The sequence below is a fragment of the Neopelma chrysocephalum genome, unplaced genomic scaffold (assembly GCF_003984885.1).
Source record: "Neopelma chrysocephalum unplaced genomic scaffold, ASM398488v2 Primary Assembly neopelma1_59, whole genome shotgun sequence".
Classification (NCBI taxonomy): Eukaryota; Metazoa; Chordata; class Aves; order Passeriformes; family Pipridae; genus Neopelma; species Neopelma chrysocephalum.
Genome location: NW_020897714.1, coordinates 27926244 through 27949148, shown reverse-complemented (window position 1 = coordinate 27949148; position 22905 = coordinate 27926244). Strand labels below are relative to the sequence as shown.

General features: G+C 43.0%; 1 protein-coding gene across 8 annotated transcripts in view; it reads right to left on the bottom strand.

The window, feature by feature from the left end:
* The window catches only part of IQSEC3 (IQ motif and Sec7 domain 3), a 101504-nt gene that overhangs the window by 54626 nt on the left and 23973 nt on the right, over positions 1-22905 (bottom strand). For all 8 annotated transcript variants that reach the window (XM_027680649.1, XM_027680656.1, XM_027680655.1 and 5 more), the window contains one exon: positions 3609-3689. In XM_027680649.1, coding sequence (XP_027536450.1) covers positions 3609-3689 — 81 coding nt within the window. Of the gene's footprint in view, positions 1-3608; positions 3690-22905 lie in introns of those variants that run through there.

Genomic DNA, 22905 nt, shown 5'->3' with positions numbered 1-22905 from the left:
CACATGCTGCAGGAGAGAAGGGGGCTAGCTCTGCTTGTGGCAATCAGTGAAGCAAAGCAGAACAATATGAGTGGGAATAATCCCAATCACCTCATTGAGCTGGCTTCTGTTGAGTGGTTAGACACTGACATGTTCCTAATCATTCCCATCCATGTGAAGCCAAGGCATTTTTAGCTAGATTGGTAGCAAAGTAAGATTCAGAAATCTTGCAGACAAACATTAGGGAAGACCACACAAGAACAACAGTGACCATCACAAACTACAAGCAGAGACAAATTTTTGTCCCAGATTGTTCCTGGCAGCCAACCTCCTACTGTCATTCCCTGCATTTCCTTCCCCTTCTGCCCCTCACTTGAGCTGTATAGCTGCTCTTGCTGGTCTCTCCTGCAGTCAGACACTCACTCATCTTGCTGCTTTGATGTCCCTTTTTATCTTCACCTTGCCTGCTGTGCCACCCTCCTGCTGGCCATGTTCCCTCGGCCTCCCAAAGGATTCCTGTCCCACAAGACGAGGCTGGGTTCCTATTGAAAGCAGGACCATTCTTGCAGGTCCCAGAAGGATGGGATGTGGGCTGAGGTACGGTTCCTGGTAGAGGAGGAGAAAGCAGCCGATCATCGCTGGAGCTTCCAAGTCCCTTGAAGAGATGAGAGTCACTTCCCTGTTTATGCTCTTTATTAGTCCCTATTCTCTTTAATCGGCTTAGACTGATGAGCCGAGGCAGCGGTAGGGATCAGCCAGGCTGTTTAATTAAAGGATTGCAGCTCAGCCTTGCAGTTTGGGGGTTTGTGTAAATGAGCTGCAACTACATTATTTAATCTGCTGCGCAGAGAGGAGTTGGGGCATTAATGAAGCAAACTCTAATTAAAACTAGATGGTTGATGGTTATTAGTGGCATCAGTTTTGACAGGATTTATCTCATTTAGGGAAACTATCATGGAAGGGGGAAAGAAAGAATAAACCCAAGCTGGTTTATCAAAATTCACCACAGCACCACTTGTGACTGGCTGTCCATTCAGTGGGACACAGAAAAGCTGCACAGGGAGCCCCTATGTACCAGGTTCTCCCATCAGGAGACCTGATGAGCTTATTTAGGGATATGTTTGGCTCACCCAGGAACTGATTGCCTATTCAGGCTGTCTGACCCACACATTTCAGTCTTGATTGACTTTTGTTCTGCCTTGGTTCCATGGGGAGCTTGTTCCTGATTTGAGCAGGGTGACAGGCTTTGTAAATGATCTGATGAGCTTCTCCAAGCAGCATAGTGAGCCATTCCAGAACACCACATGGACATCAGCTCCACAGTGACCCTGAGTTTTTCCCTCCCTGCCATTCTTTTGCCTTCCTCACTGCAGTGTATATGTAACTTCAGACATGAAACAAGCCCATGGCTGACTGCAGGACCTGGCAGAGACTAGGAGATGTTTTCTGGCCAGCATAAAGCTGACTGGTGAGTTTAACAGTGCTGCATGTGCTCTGCTTTTCTTCTGGCACAGTGTGGGAAGTAGTGATGCTCTTCTCTCCTGAGACGGTCACACAGGGAGATCACACATAAAAGCTGCTCCGTTTCAAAGAGCAAAAAATTCTGTGTGTCTGTTTTTCACTTTTGAGTAGCCATGGTGGTTTCAACCTTTTTTATGTCTGCACAGCATATTGTGTCACACACAAACAAATTCAGGACTGTTAATGGAGTCTGGAGGCATTAGAAATGGAGAGGACACAAGAAAGTCCTGGGAAAAAAGTAAGGAAAGCATGAGGCCTGCAGAGTGGGACAAGCTACAAAAGGCATAAAATGGACAGGCATAGATCAGTATGAGAAGCCCCTTAACTGGAAGCCCAGATGCAACAAGCAGTTGAGGTCATTGTCATTCATCCACACTTCGGAATTTCCTGGCTCAGACTCATCTTTGGATGCAACTTGCCAAAGTCGTTAAATTACTGAAACAAATGATTGCTTATTCTTCAATTTACCTGTCAAACCCCAGCAGTAGGAGGGCAGACAAACTCAAGCTCAAGGGATGGGCAGGGCCTTTGAGAGTCACCAGGATGAAAGGAAGGCCTGACCAAGAACTTGACAAAAACAACCCAAGAGCCAAAGACTGTAAGAATGTCAGCCTTGTAGAACAAGAAAATACTAGAAACCAAAGGAACTGGTCAGAAATAAGATGGAGGCTGCGACAAGAATGGAGCAGGGTCAAGGATGAGGGTATAAAGATAGAACACCATAACAAAATTGAGGCTTGGTTCAGACAAAATAGAACACTTAACCAAAACTGTCTCACTCCAGAAATGCAAGGGAGAGGTGGCTGATGACAGAAATCTCTGTAGTCTCCTCCTCTGCTGTCTCCTCCTCTTCCTTGCCAGCATCCCCCATCTGCCATGGAGGTGCACAGGCTGTCATGCAAACTTTACCAACGCTTGAGAGCCCTTAGCACAGATGTCACGGGGGTTACCCCTTCCATTTTCATACACAAATGGGCAGGAGGGGTCCTGCTTCTTTACCCTGTCTCCAAGCATGGCTGAACTCTACTTTCAAACATACACACCCACCCACTCACCCCTGTTCTCTTCACAGTTGTCCAGCACTTATATTTTTTTCTTGGAAGGAAATCAGAAACTACAGTCTGCTCCAGTGAGCAGAACAAACAAGAGAAATATAATTTTAAAAATGCTGTAGCCTCACTAATGCAATTCAGCTGCCCAGTTCAGAGCCCTCCCTAGTAACTCAGGCTTCTTACCAAAGGTCAGATGTAAAAGTCTAGCAATGTGATGAGAGAAATCTTTAAAGAGAAAACTCTTTGCTGTTGACAGAATGGTGATGAGGCCTGAGAAAAAGGAGATGGTCTGTAAGATGGAAGTGTGGGAAGTTGTGAGAAGAGAAGGACATGGCAAGAACAGAAGGACAAGGCCAAGCACAGAAGCTATATGCAGTACGTGCATCTCAAGTACTTTCGAAGCTCCTTGGACCCCTTTTTCTTGGCACTGACATCTCTCACTGATGGGGGAGAGCTATGAGAATTGCTGGTGTCTCCACACCTGGCTGGACTGGATACAAGTTGGTGATAGTTAATAGTACCTATCTATAATTGTTCTCTGCTGGCAAGCTCAGACCATTTCGACACATGTAAAACTGCTCCCCCCACCCTTTCTCAGGGTGAGACAGAACCCTGAGTCTGTTTGGTGACTTTTGCTGTAGCTTAAAGGTTATGGACCTATACTGTGTCCAGGAACCTTATAGTGTGGGGTAGCTAATTTGAAGGAGAAGAGTGAAGCATGTCGGTGTCACAGTGACACAGAAGGGTAAGAAAAGGTACAAGTGTGAATGTGGATTGATGGAAGTAGATGTTTGAAGAGAGGCTGAAAATACATTTTTGGAGGTGAATGGGTGTGTGTGAGTGGAGGCCAGAGAGGGTTTGCAAGCAATTACACAACAGTACAAACAGTAATCTCTGGGAGGGAAAAGAGAGAGACAGCAGTACTGGGGATATGGGACAAAAGGGTGGTGGAGGATTGGCATGTATAGTATGTGAGTTTTGTCTGGGGCAAGAAGATTAATAATGGATGATAAGGAAGTAGGAAAAATAAAGGTCTGACTGGCAGCAATTTCCCACCTTGGTGAGGAGTCTGGAGATGAAGGCTTCTGCTCCGCGTCAGCTGCTGGGCAACAGAACTGGTGTAAAACAGTTTCATTCCTGTAAGAAAAAACAAACCATAGTAGGTCAGTGTTCAGTTCATTCAGCAGAAAACTCAATTGAGAATATCTTTTTCAGAGCTGTTCCAAGGGGACAGTGAACCCCAGTGATGCTGAAAGAGTAATCTAATTATTACATGAATATTTTGTACTCCAAGGTGGTGGGGAGCAGGGAGAAGAAGGCTGGTTGGCAATTCTATTCCCTTACCTTACCTGTCCTGCTGTTGATGTCAAGCCGTAGAGAATGGGACAAAAGTGCCCAAATAAAAAGTTTTCCTTATACCAGTATCTGTCTCATGATCCCATACATCTCATGAAAAACAGTTTTATCTGTCTCTAACTTTTATTTCTTTTGCAACAGAATATGCCCTTAGATATGTTTCCTATACATTGTAATGCAAAGTAGTTGATTTTTACTGGAGAGTGGCTAAATTACCTCTGCAGATAATTTTCCTGAAACCTCCCTAGAGCAGAGAAATTACCTTAGCACATCATCACTGGACATTACGAGGAATAGCAGTGGAAAACTGACAGGACAAGCACAAGTAGAGGGGCTGAGACCATGACAAGGGGAAGAGACCATAGCAGAGAAAAGCAAAACCATAAGAAGTAGCAAACTTAAACAAAACAGGAAAACAGAAGACTAAAAATGGGTTTACTAGGTAAGAAAGACAATGGAATTCATCCAAAGTAAGAAATCCTAGTGCTACAGAAATTTTTGACACTAGGCTATCAACTCCATTAGGTAGGTTTATTGGAAGAGATCGATTCTGATATTTGGTAGCTCGAGCTTGGTGTCTCAAAAGAAGGACCCCAAGCAAATAAATACCTGGGCAATGATACCCTTACAACCTAAACTCCCCATCCCTCATGTGACAGTCTGGACCAACAGTATTATTAGAGTCTGGGGTTTTCACACCCTTCATTGGTTTGGTGTTTTGTTGCCAAGTGGTTGTCTTGTGCTCATCTTCACTTCCTCCTTACATCAGTTTCAGTGGGGGTTTTGGCCAGTCCTGTAGTCAATATAATATGTTTTCTACGGTTCATATACCCATGACCTATGGGCTGTCCACTCCATCTATTAATTTTTAAGTAATATTTAAGCTACAGCTGAGTATATTCTAACTATTATTAATGTTCAGACTGTTAGCTTCAAGTTTTCCTACAATCTGTCCTTGACTTACACAGCACAGCCATATAGTTCAGATAAAATTCAACTTGCAGCTCAACAATTCTAGGTACTTATGTCAAGCAAGTACTTGGCTACCTTCAAATAATATAAAATTTTCAACACCTAGACCAAACTTCCAAAACTGCTCACTAATCTTGAATGACTTGTTCTTGGGGTCCCTTACCTGAAAGCATTTGTAAGCAGCCTGGTTTTCATGAGTGTTGGGCACTCACCATGGCATTGAAGCCAGTAAGAGCTGCTCATCACCTTCGAAAATTAGATCCTTTGAAGCGAGCTCCAGGGAGGCCCTTGAGCACATATCAGCAGCCAATTTTGAACATGCTGACCTTCACCCATGAAAAGGAGTCACTAAAAAGAGTCACAGTGCCAAGTGGGGGAAGTACTAGGGGAATGGAAAAGAAAATGAAAAGAGGAGAAGAAAAGCAGGGGAGATAAAGTAGGCTGAATCCTCAGGTGGCATAAAAGCACCCTGTCTCCAAATCAGTGGAACACCATTTAGAGCTCTCTTCTCAGCGCTACTGTGGAGACCCAGGGCTCAAATGCAGTCATCTCCTTTTAAAAATATTTTTGCAGCTTCTAACCCAGACATAAGCAGTACAGCTAAGTCTCCTGGCTTGTCTTGGGGGTCTCAGATTCTTCCCAAGGCCCTGCCACACTTTTCATCACTTTGAAATGTGAATCTTACCACCTTTGTCTTTTTCAAAATCTGATAGACATGGCCACAAAGATACCTAAATTAAAGACAAGGATGATACTTTTCCTAGCTCGTTTAATAAAACAAACTGCTTAATTCTTCCACTTCCTTGGCTCCCAATAGGTTCTCAAAAGGAATCTTTCCTTAGAAACAACAGGACTGGCAGGAGCAGCACAGTAAGGGGAAGACAAAAGCATTAGCTTTACCTCACTGACCTCTAACTGTGCCTTCAGTCTCTGCCTGTGACATAACCTGCTGAAAAAGAGAGGACATGTTTGTGTGATGTGTCAACTTCATCTCCTTGGCCTTCCACTTCTGAAACTACCCAGCTCACATCCCTTCCCTCCGGTCAGTCTGGTTATTATTGGTTCTCACTACGTTGTTTCCAATTTAAACTTCTCAGGTGGCATGCAGCTATCTGACTGATGTGCCCAAAAATTACTTGTGTTGTCTTTTCACTGAAGCAAGTGGGCGAATCACATTTGAGTCTATATTCAAGCAGGCTCACACAAGTACTCCAGCTCCTACATCCTGTCACACTGCTTCCAGCTAGAATCTGTCAGGACTTTTCTGATAAAATTTTGGTTTCGCATAAAAAAACCTGATTCATCAAATTTAAACTAACTGGTAAAAACCTCTAGGGTTTAAAAAAGATTCTTCAAATTTACAGGGGTTTGCCTGGACTTTCTGGCACGCTGCTGGAGGGCCGTGCCTCCACCTCTCACATCTCTAGTGCAGCTATGCCATACAAGTAGCCTCTTGGAGAGGGGCTACCAGGTTTTCCACCCTGCCCAGATCCCAAAGCAGCAAAGCTGGGAGCTGGCTAGTCCATGCAGTGTGGAGCACCTGTGCCAAGGCAGTCGGCTCTGGAAAGCAGCCCCAGAGCCACAGACACTGTCAGCTGCAGTGTGGCAATGCATGAGGCTCTCAGCTGATTCAGCAACAGCTGGTATCCATTCTGAGGTGCATTCTTCATTTCAAAAGTATTATATGTTGGCATTTCCTACTCTCATCTATACAAGATCTGACAGGGATAAAAAAAGGGGCCTATTTCCAGATAAAAGTAACAACGTACTTTTAAATCACAGAATCATAGAATCATTTACGTTGAAAAAGATGCTTAAGATCATTGAGTCCAACCATTATTCCAACACTGCCAAGGCCAATGCTAAACCACATCCCTAAGCACCACATCTACATGTCTTTCAATTATCTCCAGGGGTGGTCACTGCACCACTTCCCTGAAAGCTCATTCCAATGCCTCTGCTGGGCAACTTGAGGCCATTTCCTCTTGTCTTATTTCTTGTTACTTAGGAGAAGAGACCAACATCCACTTGACTACAACCTCCTTTCAGGTAGTTGCAGAGAGGAATAAGGTTCCCCCTGAGCCTCCTTTTCCTTAGGCTAAAAACTTTAGCTCCTATAGTCGCTCTTCATAAAACTTGTGCTTTAGACCCTTCACCAGCTACCAAATGGAATCTTCCAAAAAACAGACACCCCAAATTTCAGCCATTTCTAATCTAAACATTTCCCTAACTTAACTACACTATTCTCTGCTTTTATTCGAACAGCAGATGCACCACTTCAATTCCTAATTACACATGAAGAAAGCAAACAAGAGGGTGGGAAAATATGGGGAAAAAGAGGAAGGAATAAGGATACACAAAAAAATGCAAAATAGAAGCCCGTATATAGATGAAATGCCTTGCTAGTTAATTATCATGATAGAAACACAAAGCAAAGTAAAGTGGAAACAGTGAAAGGAAGAGTGGGGTGAAGTTTCAGGACTTTAGGCTCAGTCTCCTGTGGGTGTTTTAAGAAAAAAACATCTCACAAAATGTCTTCAGAGAATCAGCATGTTCTGAGCACTGCAGCTGCACAGTCAGTTGTTGACTCTGGTTCTCATATGTGCTTAACACCAGCCATGGGTATTTTCTGCCCAGAACAGAGTCATCTTGAACCTCTGAAATCTCAAGATCTCTGAAGTAATTGTGCCCCTTACATGCCACTACCAGATGTTGATCGTGCCCACAGGCAGAAATCTGTCTCCAGGCCATTTCGGATCCTTGTGTCCTCCTCTGGGGGCCATGACTCCCATGGAGAAGCCACCAGGGAGGGAGTGAGGAGCAGATGCTGCCTGATGGAAGTAAATATATGAGGTGTAAATGGGTATTCCAAGACTGTGCTGAAAGCTCTTCCCCTGACTGGGTGCAGGGAAGGAGATTTCTTTATTCCTATTAAATCCAAGTTCCCCAAATGCCTAAGAGCAGTTGGGAGCTCTGGGGCTGTTTACATTCTTCTTTTACAGCCTGCTCCTCCTTCTCTTTTGTGCTACCCAGGCATGCATCACAGGGACTGGGTTTCACTTTGAAGACTACCCTTGTTCATTTTTCTCCTTCTTTCCATCTCTTGATCCTACATATATCTGACATTTTGCAAATCCATGATCTCGCTTTTGCAGCACAGCACCCAGACAGGATCAGGGTTAACTCGCTATGGAAGAAGTGGACCTATTCCCACCCAGAAGAGTCTGTATTAATTGTTAGCAGGACAAAGCAGCTCTCATCTGGGTGCAAAAGGCAAGTGTCCTAGGGCCTTACTACCACTTCTAAGCCTCAAGTAAGTGCCCCAGGAAAGCAACTGTCTTCTTAACACTATGAAGTCTTCAGGTAAGATGTTGGTTTTGTTGCTGTGATTCAAGAGGGCCTGTCAGGGTTGTAATGGCTGGTGGCTACCTGGATTTCATTCCCCTGTGGTGGTGTCAACCTTTGCAGGTTTTAAGAGAATCTTCAGATATTTAGTATCTGTCAGAAGTCAGTGTAAGACTTTTTGCAGTGGGTTGTTTTTTTTCCTTTCTGTGCTTTCTTTTCATTTTGTTTTTAAACAAATCTTACTTCATAAGTCAGAAAGGCTACATAAAACTTGAATATGAGGCCCCCGAGGAGTTCAACACTAGAAAGCATAAGGCTTGTTCTTTCCTCTGAAAAATGCAGAGGAAGGCAAGGTGACTTCAGTAACACTAGATTCAGACTCACTACTTTGGAGTGCTGATCTGTAATTTTGTTTCTTTTAAAATGCTTCAGGTAGGTGGCAATGGTCTACCGATTAAAAGGGTAGGCCCAGGGCTTGCTTTTTTTGCCCATTTCTTCCTCTATGTCCTCTGTCTTGCCTTCCTCAGACTTGCAAACCCTTGCAGATACTGAAATTAAACAAACACTATCATAGGCAGATCAGGCAGGTGATTGTGGTGACAATTTCTCCCCATCTGTCAGGATACTGCTGAACTGTTCCCTTTCCAATTTATTGCTTTAGAAATAAACAAATTATTACGCCTTGGACTAGACTCTGATGAAAGCTTGGAAGGGAAAACCAGCAAGAAGAAAAGGTGTTCTGGGTGGGTGGAGTTGGGTGGTACAAAAGAGGAAGAGGCTAACACAGAGGAGGAGGAGTGCTGAGGTACATCTTACCAGCACTATGAGACCAGTGTGTGGAGGAGCAGCAGAGGACAAGGGCAAGCATAGATGCAAAAGAAGGACTGGGAACAGCCTGAGCCTGTCAGTGCTTTGCTCCGTCTAGCTGGGACACACGCTCCGGAGGCAAGGATTTGACAGTCCAGACCTATCTTAAATGCAGAGAAAGCTTGGCCCATGCTGTCAATTGAAACATTAGCCCCCTCTCCTCAGAGAGAAAACAGCTGACTGAATTTTATTCAGTTGTCCTCAACATTGCTCCTGACAAGAGGTATCCTCCAGCCAGCTGCCTGCAGCCTCAATAGGGGTATCCATGAATTAACTGTCCAGCCACAGCAATTCCTGCTGTGATGAACTTTAGAGAGCCTTGTGCCAAACCTCCTGGCTAGCACAAGCTGTCTAGTCAGCTCAGGAGTTAGCTCTACCTTTCCGTCTTCTTAGAAAGTTGGACTGTGCTGCAACGGGGCCCCCTGACTAATGCTGCTCTTTATAGCCATGGATCCCATGAGGCTAAGCTACTCTTTTCTTAAAAACAGGTGTTGTAGAGGGAACAAGAGTTGAACTGCAAAAGTTGAAAGTCTCTGTAGCTACCTAGCTTGCATATCACAGGGCCAAAGGAGAGCAAACTTCCCTAAAATTGCCTTAATCTTGTATCTTCCCTTTGGACAAGTGCCATAAAGTGGGGCTTTATGATCAGCGTTGCCCACCCTAAGCATCAGTGCCCACTAGTTTAGCACTGATGATAGCTGTCTTGAAATAGAGATGCCTGTCTGCTGAGAGCTGCACTATGGTAAACAAGTCTAACCTGTTTTTCTTCTCCTGCACCCCCACAAAAGCAAACCCCCAACCCAGACACCATATGGAAAACGGTGGTGCTCCCTGCTCTCCAGCAATCAGCTTTAATTAAACAAATACCCTGTGTGGCCTGTTCCCAAAGATAAAGAGCAGCTATGTGTTTTTCTGCATGAATGATTTTAGACTACAAGAAATGCCAAAACTAGACAGAATGAAAATTGCTCTCACTACGGGTACACGGTGCGTGTTTCTCTCTGTCATGCTGCAACACCCGTGCATCCCACTGTGACTGCCGCCCTGGTCAGCTCTGTAGGATTGCTGGCATGGGCCCTAAATGAAGATCACTGGCTTCCCCAGTTGCCAGTACTTAACTAACCCCTGTATCCCGGTCCTTGAGCCCTGCTGGCCTGTGTATTCTGTAGCCTTGCCCTTGGCCCAAGTACACAGCAAGTTCTTAGAAATCTGACAACGCTGAAAGGTGATCCCTCAAGCAATGTTCTATCAATAAATAAATAGTCCAACTCATGCAGCCTTCCCTTTAAAACTCCACTCTTTGAAGAAAATCCAGAGGCTTTGACCAAAAGTCATTGTTTGTAGTCCTGGATATCTCAGCTTTCCTGGAGTCTTTTGCTACTTGTCTCTATCTTGCCTTTTTTTGTATAGCTGCCAAGAGAACAGATGGAATCACAGAAAATCATGGCCTAGTAGGGGAAGATTAAAGGCAGAAAGAGTCAAAGGAGAACTGAACTCATCTCAGATTAAGTTTTACTGGCTGTTATCTTTCTTAAAATGAGTACTGGAGAACCACAAACAGGAACTATTCAGCAATGAGAAATTTATGAAAGGCCAGTTGCACAGTCTTCTGACTCCCCCAAAATTATAGCTCAATGTTACCTCTGCCAAGCTAATGTGACACAACCTAGCTAAGGTTAGCTGCAGACCTTACTCCTTCTATCATCCCCCTTCTGTGATAGATCTATTTTTGACTCCAGTCAATCTGGAACTGAGAGTTGAAGTAAGATCTCAAAGAGGCAGTGTTTCCAAAAGAGTACCTTCTGGCAACTAGCTGTTTCTCCCCTGGTTCTTCACTCTTCACTCCAAAATACCTCCACTAAAACTTTCTATTACTAATCTCAATTGTAGGGCATTAGACTGGTGTTTTGGAGGCAGTTGAGTATGGGCAGAGTTTATACTGCAAAGAAACCATACACGATTAAAAATAAATGCAAGGTAATTCCTGTAACTCAAGTTCTTTAACTCCTTGTAAGTCTGATGGCCTTCTCATTGTTATAAGATACTGCTGAGGGCAAGAATTTGACAAGATTCAGAGAGGAACTGAATACTTTAAAGATTATCCTGTTAGAATAGTTAATGCCATGTCTTCCTGAACAGTTGGTTTCTCAGTTTACTTTAGTTCATATAAATGGCAAGCATTTCTCCTGTACTCCTACTTTTACTCACTCTTACCTTGAAGAAATCCTTTAGGGAAAAGCCAGTGTATAGGACTCAAACTTATCAGCATTAGAAAGCAGCTTTTATGGGTGTCCTATAGCTATCTACTGTGACTGTTTTTTACTCTTCCCTCTTGAACATCTGATGTTGGCTATCTCTGAAAAACAGCTATACAGACCAGATTCACGAATGTGACTGATTGAGAACTCCTGTGTTAAGGGGTAAGAGGCTTATCAGCCAAGATACTGAAGTGTAGGAGTGCAATGAGACTGAAAATGTCATGTTATTTTACATTCCCAGTAACCACTACAATCCCAACCTAAGTTACCTACTGGAAATGAAAAATCAAATATGTTTGGTAGCCAGGAACTTGGCTTGCCTTGAACATCTCATGAGAATGTCTTCTGCCATGATGTTTCTCTATAAATTTGATTATCAAAAGATCAGTGCTCATCCTCTAAAACCTACTTAGTGCCTGCTTAATCATCATCTTGTTTCTTGGTACAAATTAATTTTAAGTCATGCATCCTTCATATAGCATTACTATAAATTTCTTTTTTTAGTGCTAGGGGATGGGATGAAGATGGAATTCCCATTGACAGAGTATTTACATTTTTTCACTGGAATATGTTAATTTTAGAGATTCTATAAAATATCTTAAAACAAATTGCCCCTGCTAGTATAAAATACCATATGCATACACTACTGTTTGGAAAGTGAAAATCCAATTTGACACACTGACGCAAATGTGTGTCTTTGAGCTGTTCTTCAGAACAGCACAGCTTGGAAGAATAAGCACAAGGCACCGTGCTGGGAAAATGGAATTTCCTGTGTTGGAGGAAGAAGATCTGGGCCAATGCTGCTGTGATCTGATCTTTTTTTGGTTAGCTCATTGGGCGACTATAACAGATATGTCAAATGTGCCATTCATTTATCACCATCTGCTTCTAGGGATGGAGATATTAATGCCATATCTTCCTGAACAGTTGGTTTCTCAGCTTACTTTAGTCCCTAAAAGTGGCAGGCATTTCTCCTGTACATCTTCACTCTCACCTTGAAGAAATTCTTGGGGGAAGTGTGGGCATGACTGGCAGATGAGTGCATGGATTTTGGAAAGAAATTGTGGTGTTTCGCACCAATTTCAGTACAAAGAACATGATCAGTAGAAAGATGAGTGTGGCTGTTTCCTAAAGAATGTCTGAGCACACAGTGATAGACTCTGTTTAATGTAAGGTGGCATTCTTTGGCTTAGGGTCAGAGTCAGCAATGTGTCTGGGAGATGGTGAAAATGAACCATGGTCTCTTGTGTTCTGGCTCAGCATGGTCTGCTCCTCTGCCATGGACTTAGACATGCTATTTTCTCTTGGTGACAGGCTACTTGGCAGAAAGATGTCACCTGTGGATTCACCGTGTTCAGTGAAAATTGCTGCTGACAAGTCCATTTTGTTACCCAAAAGCACTTGAAGGAAATCTCATCCATCTATTAATTCCACCAAGAGTGGTTGGGCCAACCGCCAGATTTTCTCTATGTGCTAGAAATGGGCAAGAATGGAAGAAGGAACGGGATATACTCAGAAATCAGCTGCAGGGGGGGGGGAGTCTATACTGGGTCCAGTCTGACAGATATCTCCTTGTGACAGCCGAAAGCAAAGTCTGGGAGCAGCTTTTGTACCCGCTTCCAGCCCTCCTCATGCTAAGTGGGGCATTACTTTGTGCAATTTCATGGTTCTTGGTGCTTCAGCTACAATGGGATGAAATAACTTACTTAAAGTGAACTAAGGATGATACACTCACTCTCAGTTAGCTGTGGACTAACTCTATTACAGCCAGACAGTGTAAGTTAGAGACACTGTACACAGGAGGAAATCTTAGATCAAGAATCTACTGTACAAAGAAAGTTGTATCCTTAAATTAATAACCATAATGCATTGCATACACATGCAGTGCCTTCTTAAAAGGCTGAAGGGATTTGGGAATAGTACTCAACTTGCATGGAACAAAACATTCCAGTTTGGGCCATGTGGATGGCCTGGGAGACGCTAGCATTGCCGAAAGCTTTCTGTAGAGGTGTGCTTGTATCTCTGATGTTGCTATGTTGGTGTCTCTCATGGAATTACGAGTTGATGAAATACTCTTTGGGTTTATGGGGGTGCTTCTCATGCTCTCCTATGTGCCCAGTGGAAGTGATTCACTCTGAAGCTTCTCTTCTTGCTATGAATTTCTTTCCTAAGGCACAGTAGGAACAGGGGTGAGGGAGATGACTGTACTTGCTAGTCAATTTCCAGGAAGAAACTTCCTGGGTGGAAGAGAGTTTGTCATTAGCTGCTAGAGGGGTTGGGAACCTGCCTCTCCTGAAATGTCTTTGAATCACAGGTCAATTGGGAGTCCATTTAAATTGAATTTCTCTATTCCAGAGGAGCATCAGCCACACAGAGCATGGCTGTCTGCTAATTGGATTGGTGCTTTGTAGGCACTCAGAGCAAGGAGGCAGAGTGGCTACGATGGAAGGAAACACTGTATATTGGACTGTGCAGCAGTTCAGTGTGCACCATCAGCCTTGTTTAGATTCTCTGTCAGTGGTGGAAACAGTTGATGACTTACTGTGCTAGACAAGTCACAACATCATTAGCTTTGACTTGCTAACAGGCTGAGTAGTGGCATTCAGAAAAAACAGCTACTGTATAAAAGAGCAATCTGATATTCTAAGTGTATGTGCACCTTTAGTCATGTGGAGGGGATCCTCTAGTGACACATGCAACACTCACTGGCAGTGAGCAGAGGTTTAATAAGTTGTAGCCAAAACTATACTTCAGATATCACAACTAGGAAGCTGCTATGTAAATCCAAAGCATGTGTGAGGGGGAGTTTGTGTAAGTTCCTGAAATAATTTCAGTTAAATAATTACCATAAACAGAAGCTGTATCAATTAATTACTTACTGGAAAGATGGTATATTAATACGAAACTATTTTTCCAAGATAACGTGTGACCTTTCCAGGACAGTATCCCTCTCTTCCAACTATCTTCAATATCATCATTCCTTTTAAAGGTTATATATATAATGGAAAAATTACATGTCTGCAAATGTATGCTGATAGTGACCTTCTGTAGCTTTGAAACATCTTTCCGTACCTCTTCGTTTTGTACTATGCAAAGGCCCTTTCTTCTTTGTTCAAATAATAGATTTATAACTACCTAAAATGGAAATAGCTGGCAAAAGCTCACTTTTAATTACACTGATATGCATTCTCCAAATCCCCTCCAGTACCTCATATAATAATTATAGTTTGCCAGCCTAATACCAATGAGCATGTGGTCCTCCTAAAGGGATCCAGAACTAGCACTCTTCCTGAATGCTCTGCTAGCATAGCAAACACCTTTTTTCTTCTCTCCTATTTTGGGCCAATACGTATGAACACTATAAAAAAGCTGAGGCTTGTGTTAGTGGAATTGGCAACCCCTTTCGTAATTACTGTGACTGTGAGATATAAACGGAATTTAGGTCTCTTCCTCAGTAAGAATAAATTATTTTTATTTTTTGAATAAGTGTCAGAATTGGACTCGGTAAAAGGATTTTTGTTATGACTGAGTATTAAATCTGTTTTTAATCAGGCTTACACTTCTTACTGGCTTCTCACTCATGCAACTCATGTTTAACCCCTTAGTGCAGGAAGAAAGCCCTGGAATTTTCCAGAAGCTAAAATCCAAGTGTCCCCCAGCACTGGAGAATGACACAAAGCCAAATGGAGGAGTGATGTTCAGTAATCCAGAATCCCATAAACATGCAAATTAGCTGTATAAACAGAAATGGCTCAGCCCTGAGCTCTTCATGCACCTTAGCAACCGTGTTCTGTAGACCTGTCCCTACACGGCAATGCATGGCCAGATGTGCTGCTCGTACCCCTGCAGTTCTGGGCACTTGCAGGCAGCTCTGGATACCAGCACACCACGACAGTGAATTGCACCAGTTTCTAAAGACAAGCTCAAAAGCTCATTCCTACCACACTGGGCTGATGCACTCAGTGTAAGCTGAGGTTTTATTCTGTGTACTCACCAAAGATTACCAAGATGGTTTGTGGGGTAGGTCCAGCTGCCTAGTGCTGAGCTGCTCTGGCTCTGCTGTTGAGGCTTGACACAAAACAGTGTAACACGAGGAGTGCAGTTGAATGCAGTGGGAAGATCATGGCTTGGCTTGCAGAAGGCTGCTTCAGGCTCTGGGTTTGGGGCCTCGGCTGTGGAAAACCAGTTACTACCACATCTGCAGGTGCTTGGGGCTGTGGCATCATTGACACCCACAACTGAAAGTGGAGGTGTTTCCTGACAGGGAAGGACATAAGGGAAATCAGGAATGCAGAACTGGATGTAGGCTGCTTGGTGGCATAAACAAGCTAACTTTGCTATTCCCTGGTGCTTCAGAGCTGAGCTGGTTCTGCTGTGGGAAGGAGAGCAGAAGAAAAGTGCAGAACCAGTTGCAGAGCTGACTCTAATGCCCCAAGGGACAGATAGCAATAGTCGCCACTGTTTCAGGGGAAATTTAATTTCCCCATTTCCCTTCCACACACACCCATGTGCTTCCACCAGGGCCTTGACATATGGAAAGCAAGAAGCGTTCAAGGCTGCTTGTGGACACAGCAGCTGGCTGACACCGAGAGCAGTTAAATTTGCATATCTAATTGTCCTGGAAGGAAAGTACCATTGGGCACCAATGCAAAGGGGGAGAGGATGCAACTTGAATGCTCAGCACATGACCATCACAGATATTTGGTTTTGAGTTAAGAAGAGATTTCACAGTTTCTTGAGGCTTCATAAACTTCTGACCTTGCCAAAGTTGCAGAAGTACAGGTGGAATTAATGAGGTATTCTAAGATTTGGAAAATCTGTGAAAGTTGTTCCCTTTCCCCATCTGAACTGTTCAATAATTCCTGAGATTTATAACTAGTAGAACATACAATGTACTGTCAAATCAATTTATCAAGAGGATGACAGCTTAGATTAGTCTTAGACCCAGGAGCTGGATTATTTTATACTCTCTGTCTGGTGCAGCAGCACTGGGAAAAAAATCACCTCAAAAATGGAGAAGGCATCACTTCTTAACCTCATGTCTTGCATACACTAATTGGTCATCCACATCCTGTCTCAGAACTGAGATAGAAATGTCAGCTAACACTCATATATATACTTGGCCAAAGAGCAGTGCTTCAGTCAGTGATGACTATTGAACCTATACAGCCTGCACCTGCAACCATCTGTAAGCTCATCTAGAATTAAATCAACTACTTACATCTGTCTCGAATACCGGATCTCTCTGTAGGGTCTTATTCCAGCTTAGCTTGTGCCTTTTGGGGATTCTTAACTTGCTAAAGCGTCTGACTTACAAAACCACTACTGTTCTCTACTTAATAAAGCTTTGAGCTTCCCACCATGTGCTGGAGTCCTTTGTTTCATTTATTTGGAGAAAAAAAATATATATAATGTGTGGTTGTGGAAACATAAACATAAGAGATTTTCCTGTATTACAGGAGCCCAATTTCTGCAGAGATATTTCAGGAAAGTTTCACAAACAATTACTAGAAATCAGTGAGGAGTTGTGGGACTGATTATGTTTTTGCTCCTGAAACAAGAATGGCTGATGCAGACCTTCTGAACTTTGTGCTACTTACAGCTGGGCAATCTCCTCCAACAAATGAGAGTTAACAAGTTTGCTTCAGTACCCTTGTGCCAACAGGGCTGTAGCATAAGCTGACACCATGAGGCTCAGCATAAGCTGGCAGTGCTATTTGTGCTTTCACACTTCAGCTGTGAAGCTACATCAGGGATGGATCCAGACCCCAGATGCTGGGATGTGACAATACTTCCCATTTTGGGAAGAGGCAACAGCGGTGGCAGTATCTGCATCTGTGGTTACTTTAGCACTAGGAGCTGTTGAAATCTTGGTTCTTGTGGTGAACACATTCTGCCTAGACTCTAATTTAGCCTTGGAAGCTGTGTGGTGGGGGATATTCCACTCTTGGCAGTAGCTGTTCTGTAGAAAAGTGTGTAGTGCATGAAGAGATCCCAGAGCTGTAGAAAAGGTGTTGTGAAGAGACATGAACCTTCTTACGTGAAAAACAACATCATAAAAAAAAGATTTTAGTAAAAAATAAACTGGGCACACTGCTGGCTCATGTTCAGATAGCACTCCCAGGTCCTTTTCCACTGGGCAGCTTTCCAGCCACTCTGACCTCAGCCTGTAGCACTGCCTGGGGTTGTTGTGACACAAGTGCAGGACCCAGCACTTCACCTTGTGGAACCTCATACCACTGTCATGGCCCATCGATCCAGTCTGTTCAGATCCCTCTGCAGAGCCTTCCTACCCTCCAGCAGAGCAACACTCCCGCCCAGATTGGTGTCATCAGGATTTGCACCTTTGTGCAGAACAATTGAATCCTCCCACCCTTTTAGGCATGTTGAAGACCACCATCTCTTTTTTTTTTTCCCCAAGTGGTTTACCAGAATAACTGGAATACATAAGACATTTCAGGCCTGTTTCCATGTCCTCAGCTACTAGGCACTTTAATTCCTGTATCTCTAGGAACAGCCACTACCTTAACAATTTTACTCTTGTGCTCCACTTGTGTCTACACTATACAGTCTTAAGACAGTGAAGATCATATTGCTAGTTTTGACCCAGCACAGACAAGGCTTAAAGGAAGAGTATGTTGGGATGTTCCAGCAGGATGTTATTTTGGAACCTGTAAGGTCTTAGAATAGCAATATTTTTCCTTGCCAAAGTAATGCTCTTGAAATAACGTAAGTGGAAGAGCCTGTCTTTCTCATTAGGTCTTATGATAGCAGGACTTGGATTCTATTCCCACATTCACTTCCAGTCACCCATTCTTAGTTGGCTGGAAACATAATTTCCCATCTCGTAAAACAGGTTGCATTACAGATTGGAGTCTCATGGTTAGGCTGCACTTGAATGGGCCATGCTTTTTTAGCATTTTTGAGATTTCATAGTGATTACTGCCATAGGACAGCTCAAGCCCCTTTGCAAAACAGTGTTGAATTGTATAAAAACCATCAATAGAAAAAAAAATAGGGTTTTTTTTGCTGCTTCAGCCATGGGATGTAGCTGTTGGCCATGACTCCATTGCATGTCTCAGGTAGCATTGTTAAGGAGCCGTATGGAGCAATTGGCTTTCACTGTTTACACAGCTGAAAATGCCTTACTGGTCTGTGTGTTTTCAAGACACAAAGCTATTTAAAAAATATTCAGTAGTCAAACCCAGGGTGAATTTTTGTCATAGTGAAATTGAAGTACCAAGGGGAGACTGGATTTTGTGGAGAAGAATCATCTAAAAAGACACTTAAAGCAAAATACAACCCTACTCTAAATTTATTGGCATCAATAGCATTTCCATAGCCTATGCATGGATGGATCTGGTTTAGAGACTTGTAGCTTCTATCTAAGCAACAAGTTTAATGGGAATGTCAGCCCTTGATATCAGGAGAAGCAGGATTCTGTTTTTATACAATAGTCAGGCAAATGACATGAATTTTATAATTTGAGTTTTTTTCACTCTGTAGCTATGTGATTAAAATGAAAATAAATTAATGATATATTCAATGAACTTTGTGATATTTCCTACTCTAGAATCAGTTTGTCAGCTCCACTGGAGAATTGCACGGGTGCCATGGCAATGTTTCCGTGCAATCCCCTTATCAACAGTTCTGAGACAGGATCAGAGATTCTAGCAAAGGTTAACCATATTAGAAGTTATCCCACAGATAAACAAAAGTAAAAACACATGTACTAGGAGATTCCATATAAGCAAAAAGACTGGAAGGATTCCAGAAGATTGAAAGGTTTCCAATGATGTACACGGAGACCTCTGCATAGAGTCTGAGGTACAGGATATAAGGGAGGAGTTTGGAGGCCTCTGTGGAATTCTTAACCTTTTCAGATGAAACATATAATAACTTCTATCAATATGCTAGCCAGAAAAGGGTAAATAAAGCTTGCAATGTCTTTGACCACCTACTTGCTTGTGTAGGCATCAGTTCTACATCTAATCATCCTTTGTCCTTTAAGTTTTCTCAAGGCAGAATGGGTTTGATTGAAACAGAATGTACCCTGGCTGGCTACACACAGTCCTTTAGCATCACTCTCTTGAATGCCAAACACTGGTCTTACTAAACTGTTAGCACTTCTGTACAGTGAGAAGGCCAGAGAATGCCCTAGAACTGCAATAAGGCACCACATGAATACTGTTTCCAAACTTTTTAATGTTTCCCAGCACATACAAAAGAGACAGCTGTCCAAGAGCAAGGGTTGAAATGGCATCTGATTGTTATTCATCTGGGATCTCCTCCAACTCCCACTAAAACAGTATTTCCACTGAGTTTGCATATAATCTGATTTCAAGTCCCATGCAGTGAATCCTAGCCAATTCAGCTCTTAAGGGTTGTCCTGACTCAAATGCTAACTATCTGCATCCAAATGAAGGCTCTTCCTACTTATGAACAGATCTTATTCTTCTGTCTGTAGCATAAGAAATGTCATTTATTGCCATTTCAAGTGGGAGAATCAGTAAACAATATGGCTTCTCACACAGCAGCCTCCCCTAGCAATGCCTGTGTTGTCCTCCCTGTCTTCAATCTTTTTACACTTGTAACTAAACATTTTCAAATGTGAGTATTCTACTGTGGGTGGCAGAATCAACAGCCTGATCTTAAGAGCCTCTAATGACTCCATCTTGAATACTTCTTGAACATGGATTTAGAGAGAGATTATGGGTGCAAGGCATATAGTTCTGAAAAATCCACAGCTCGCATATCCACAACATGTGATCCAGCACAAGCCACAAAAATACTGAAGCAACTGCAAGTGAGGTGTGAACTGTCCCACTTAGCCTGTATAGAGTCTGTGTGCCAGTATTACAAAGTTCTACGTGACTTACTGTGTTCCACTAAGTTGATGCTGAGAGCAGACACAGCTTGCAGTAGAAGGAGGTGCGTGCTTCACTTTTAGGAAAAAAAAAAGCAGTAGTTCTTAGCTGCCCCATCTCCTCACTGAGATCAATGAACCTCTTATGGGTGGTAGGAATGTCTGGAAAGACCTTCGATCCTTGGGCTGAAGACACTTGGAAAGGGCGAAGTGGTGGTGGATGAAAGAACACTCCCCTGTGCTCCTGCTGCACGTCCCTTTGGGTGAGGGGTGATGATGATTCACTGAGGCACTCCAAGGAAGCATGAACTACTATGGCCTGTGCCGTGCTTGTTTTCTGAGGTAAACAGGAAATCTCAGACCTTGGTAATGTCAACTCTGAACTTCTCAGCAGGGCTAAATTCCGTTTGAAAGGAAAAGAGCAGCAGGAATGATCTCTGTGTTTAGTTATCTCATGTCTTGTCTTACATCATCCTCTCATGAGTGTGCCAGAAGGCCAAAAGGAGACCTCTGATTGTCGTATAAATGACCTGCATAACAGGCTTTTCCAATTGTTGATATGGCATGTGGAAGACTGAGTGCACTGTGTTCCTCTTCCACCTAATTCCGAGTGACTGGAGAAGAAAATCTTTGTTCTAAATATGTGGGAACTTGAACTTATGCTTCTTTATCTTCCCAAATGAGCTCTGAATCCAAAGAACTTTCCTGCAAAAATGCTAAGCTGGATCTGAATTTCAGCCTCCAAATTGGTTTCTTAATATCCTCACTGGCAAATTGTGCCATTACATTTGGAATGTCACACACATCTACAGATCTCATCATCAAAACATATTTAGATACCAAAAATTTTATCAATCTTAGTGAGAGACAAGCAAAACACCCTCTCTGGTTTTGTTTTCCTTGAGCTTTCCCATACAAGTCTTGCCTCTTTTTAGGGTCCATCTTCCACCTGCTGGGATAGGAAGTTGTTTTGTCACCCACATGTCTTGCTTTGAGCCACTGGAAAAACACAAATGTGGGTAAGAAATTTAAAACTGCCCCCCTGAGAGCTCTCTGACTAAACTGACTCAAAGAGAAAATGGAGTTGTTAAGCATAGTATGTGATTCTCTCCATCTGAGGCTCTCAAGTTCCAAATCTCAGTGCTGGCTTTGGACAGCACTAGGAATGTTCCAGTAGGACTGCCTGATTCAGCCCTACTCTACCTTCTGAAGTTGTGGCACCTTGTATTGTGTCTAAATTAAAATATACTCTTGCATTAAAATAATACACTGAATTCAGTTTCAAAAGCTGTCTCAGAAACTGTCTCCCCTTTGTGACAAATGCACAGTCCCACTCATTTCTTTGCTCCACAAAGTGCTGTCAAACATGTCCAGTCATCCGGCGCTCGCTGCAGCAAAACTGTTCATCTCTCAAAGGCAGTGTTCTCAAAGCCCTTCACAAACCCCACTGGCAGACACCTCCTGCTACCCCCTGCAAGGGAAATGAGTAACACTCATCTAGTCACACAGAGGGAGGTGAAGTAAAACGAGGCAATACAATTTGCCCACTGTCACACAGCAAGCTTGTCTGTAGCGTGAAGCTCCTACCATTCTAACACCTCAGTCCTGGTTTCTAAGCAATAGCCCAAGCTTCCTCTCTATTCACCCGCTCAAACTACTGCAAAGGATTAAGTAGGCACTTAACATCATATTGAACAGGAGCCAAAAGAATTAATTTCACAGGAGAGAAAGAAACCAGCACAAAGAATTCAACAAGTTGGGGGGTGAAGAGCCTGTGTACCGATTAAAAGACAGAAACACTTAACTGCTAAAGCTTGTAGTTGTCAAATCTAGCCCTCCCATACTCCTTCCTCTGCCCTGATTTGTGATACTTCAAAGAGCAAAAAGCCTCTCTACATGAGAAAGAAATTTTCTAGAGAACAGAGTGCAAGTCACTTTTGCCCAGTGTTTCACCTCTCCAGGTGCTCTCCTAAAGGAAGTTCCTTTACTGGACAGCAGCCACAGGGAACTGGGCACCTCTCCTTGAGAAAGATGACATCTGAATCCTGATGCTCTACTACATAGCCTAAACTCTGGTCCCAGAAAAGTATGTCTGTCTCAGAAGCATTATGCTGTGCCTGAATTAAGTATTATCCTTGCTCTGCCAGGGCTGCAGATGCTGTGTAACCTGCCACTGGAATAGCAAATGAGCTCACATTAAAAGGCCTTGAACCTGAGCAGTCTAAACCTGGTCCTTACAGGCTGAGCAAACCAAGCCATTCATTACAAGTAGCAAAGGTGACATGAAGTGAACTGGAATGAAATGGTTCACAGCACTAATAAACCACAGGAACAGGAATTAACCTGACCTGTAGTGCTCAGTTGTTACTCTTAAACCAGCTTTACACATATTTTAACCAGTCTCTTCCTTTCCAGAAGAGAACACAGAACCTCAATAAAACAGTGAGAATCTCTAGTTATTCATCAGCACACCAAATAAGCAATACCTTTCTGTTGAAACCACCACTAAAGCTCATTGAAGTGTTGCAAAAGCATAAAAATGGGCACAGCGGTACAAAAATGGGCACAGCAGCACATGGTTAATCATCTGCTTTTATATTGAGAGTAGAGAAATAGAGCCCCTGATGTCTTCTTATGGAGAAAGAATCTTTTCCTGATTGAGCTAAAAGAAGATCTCTGTGAGAATGCG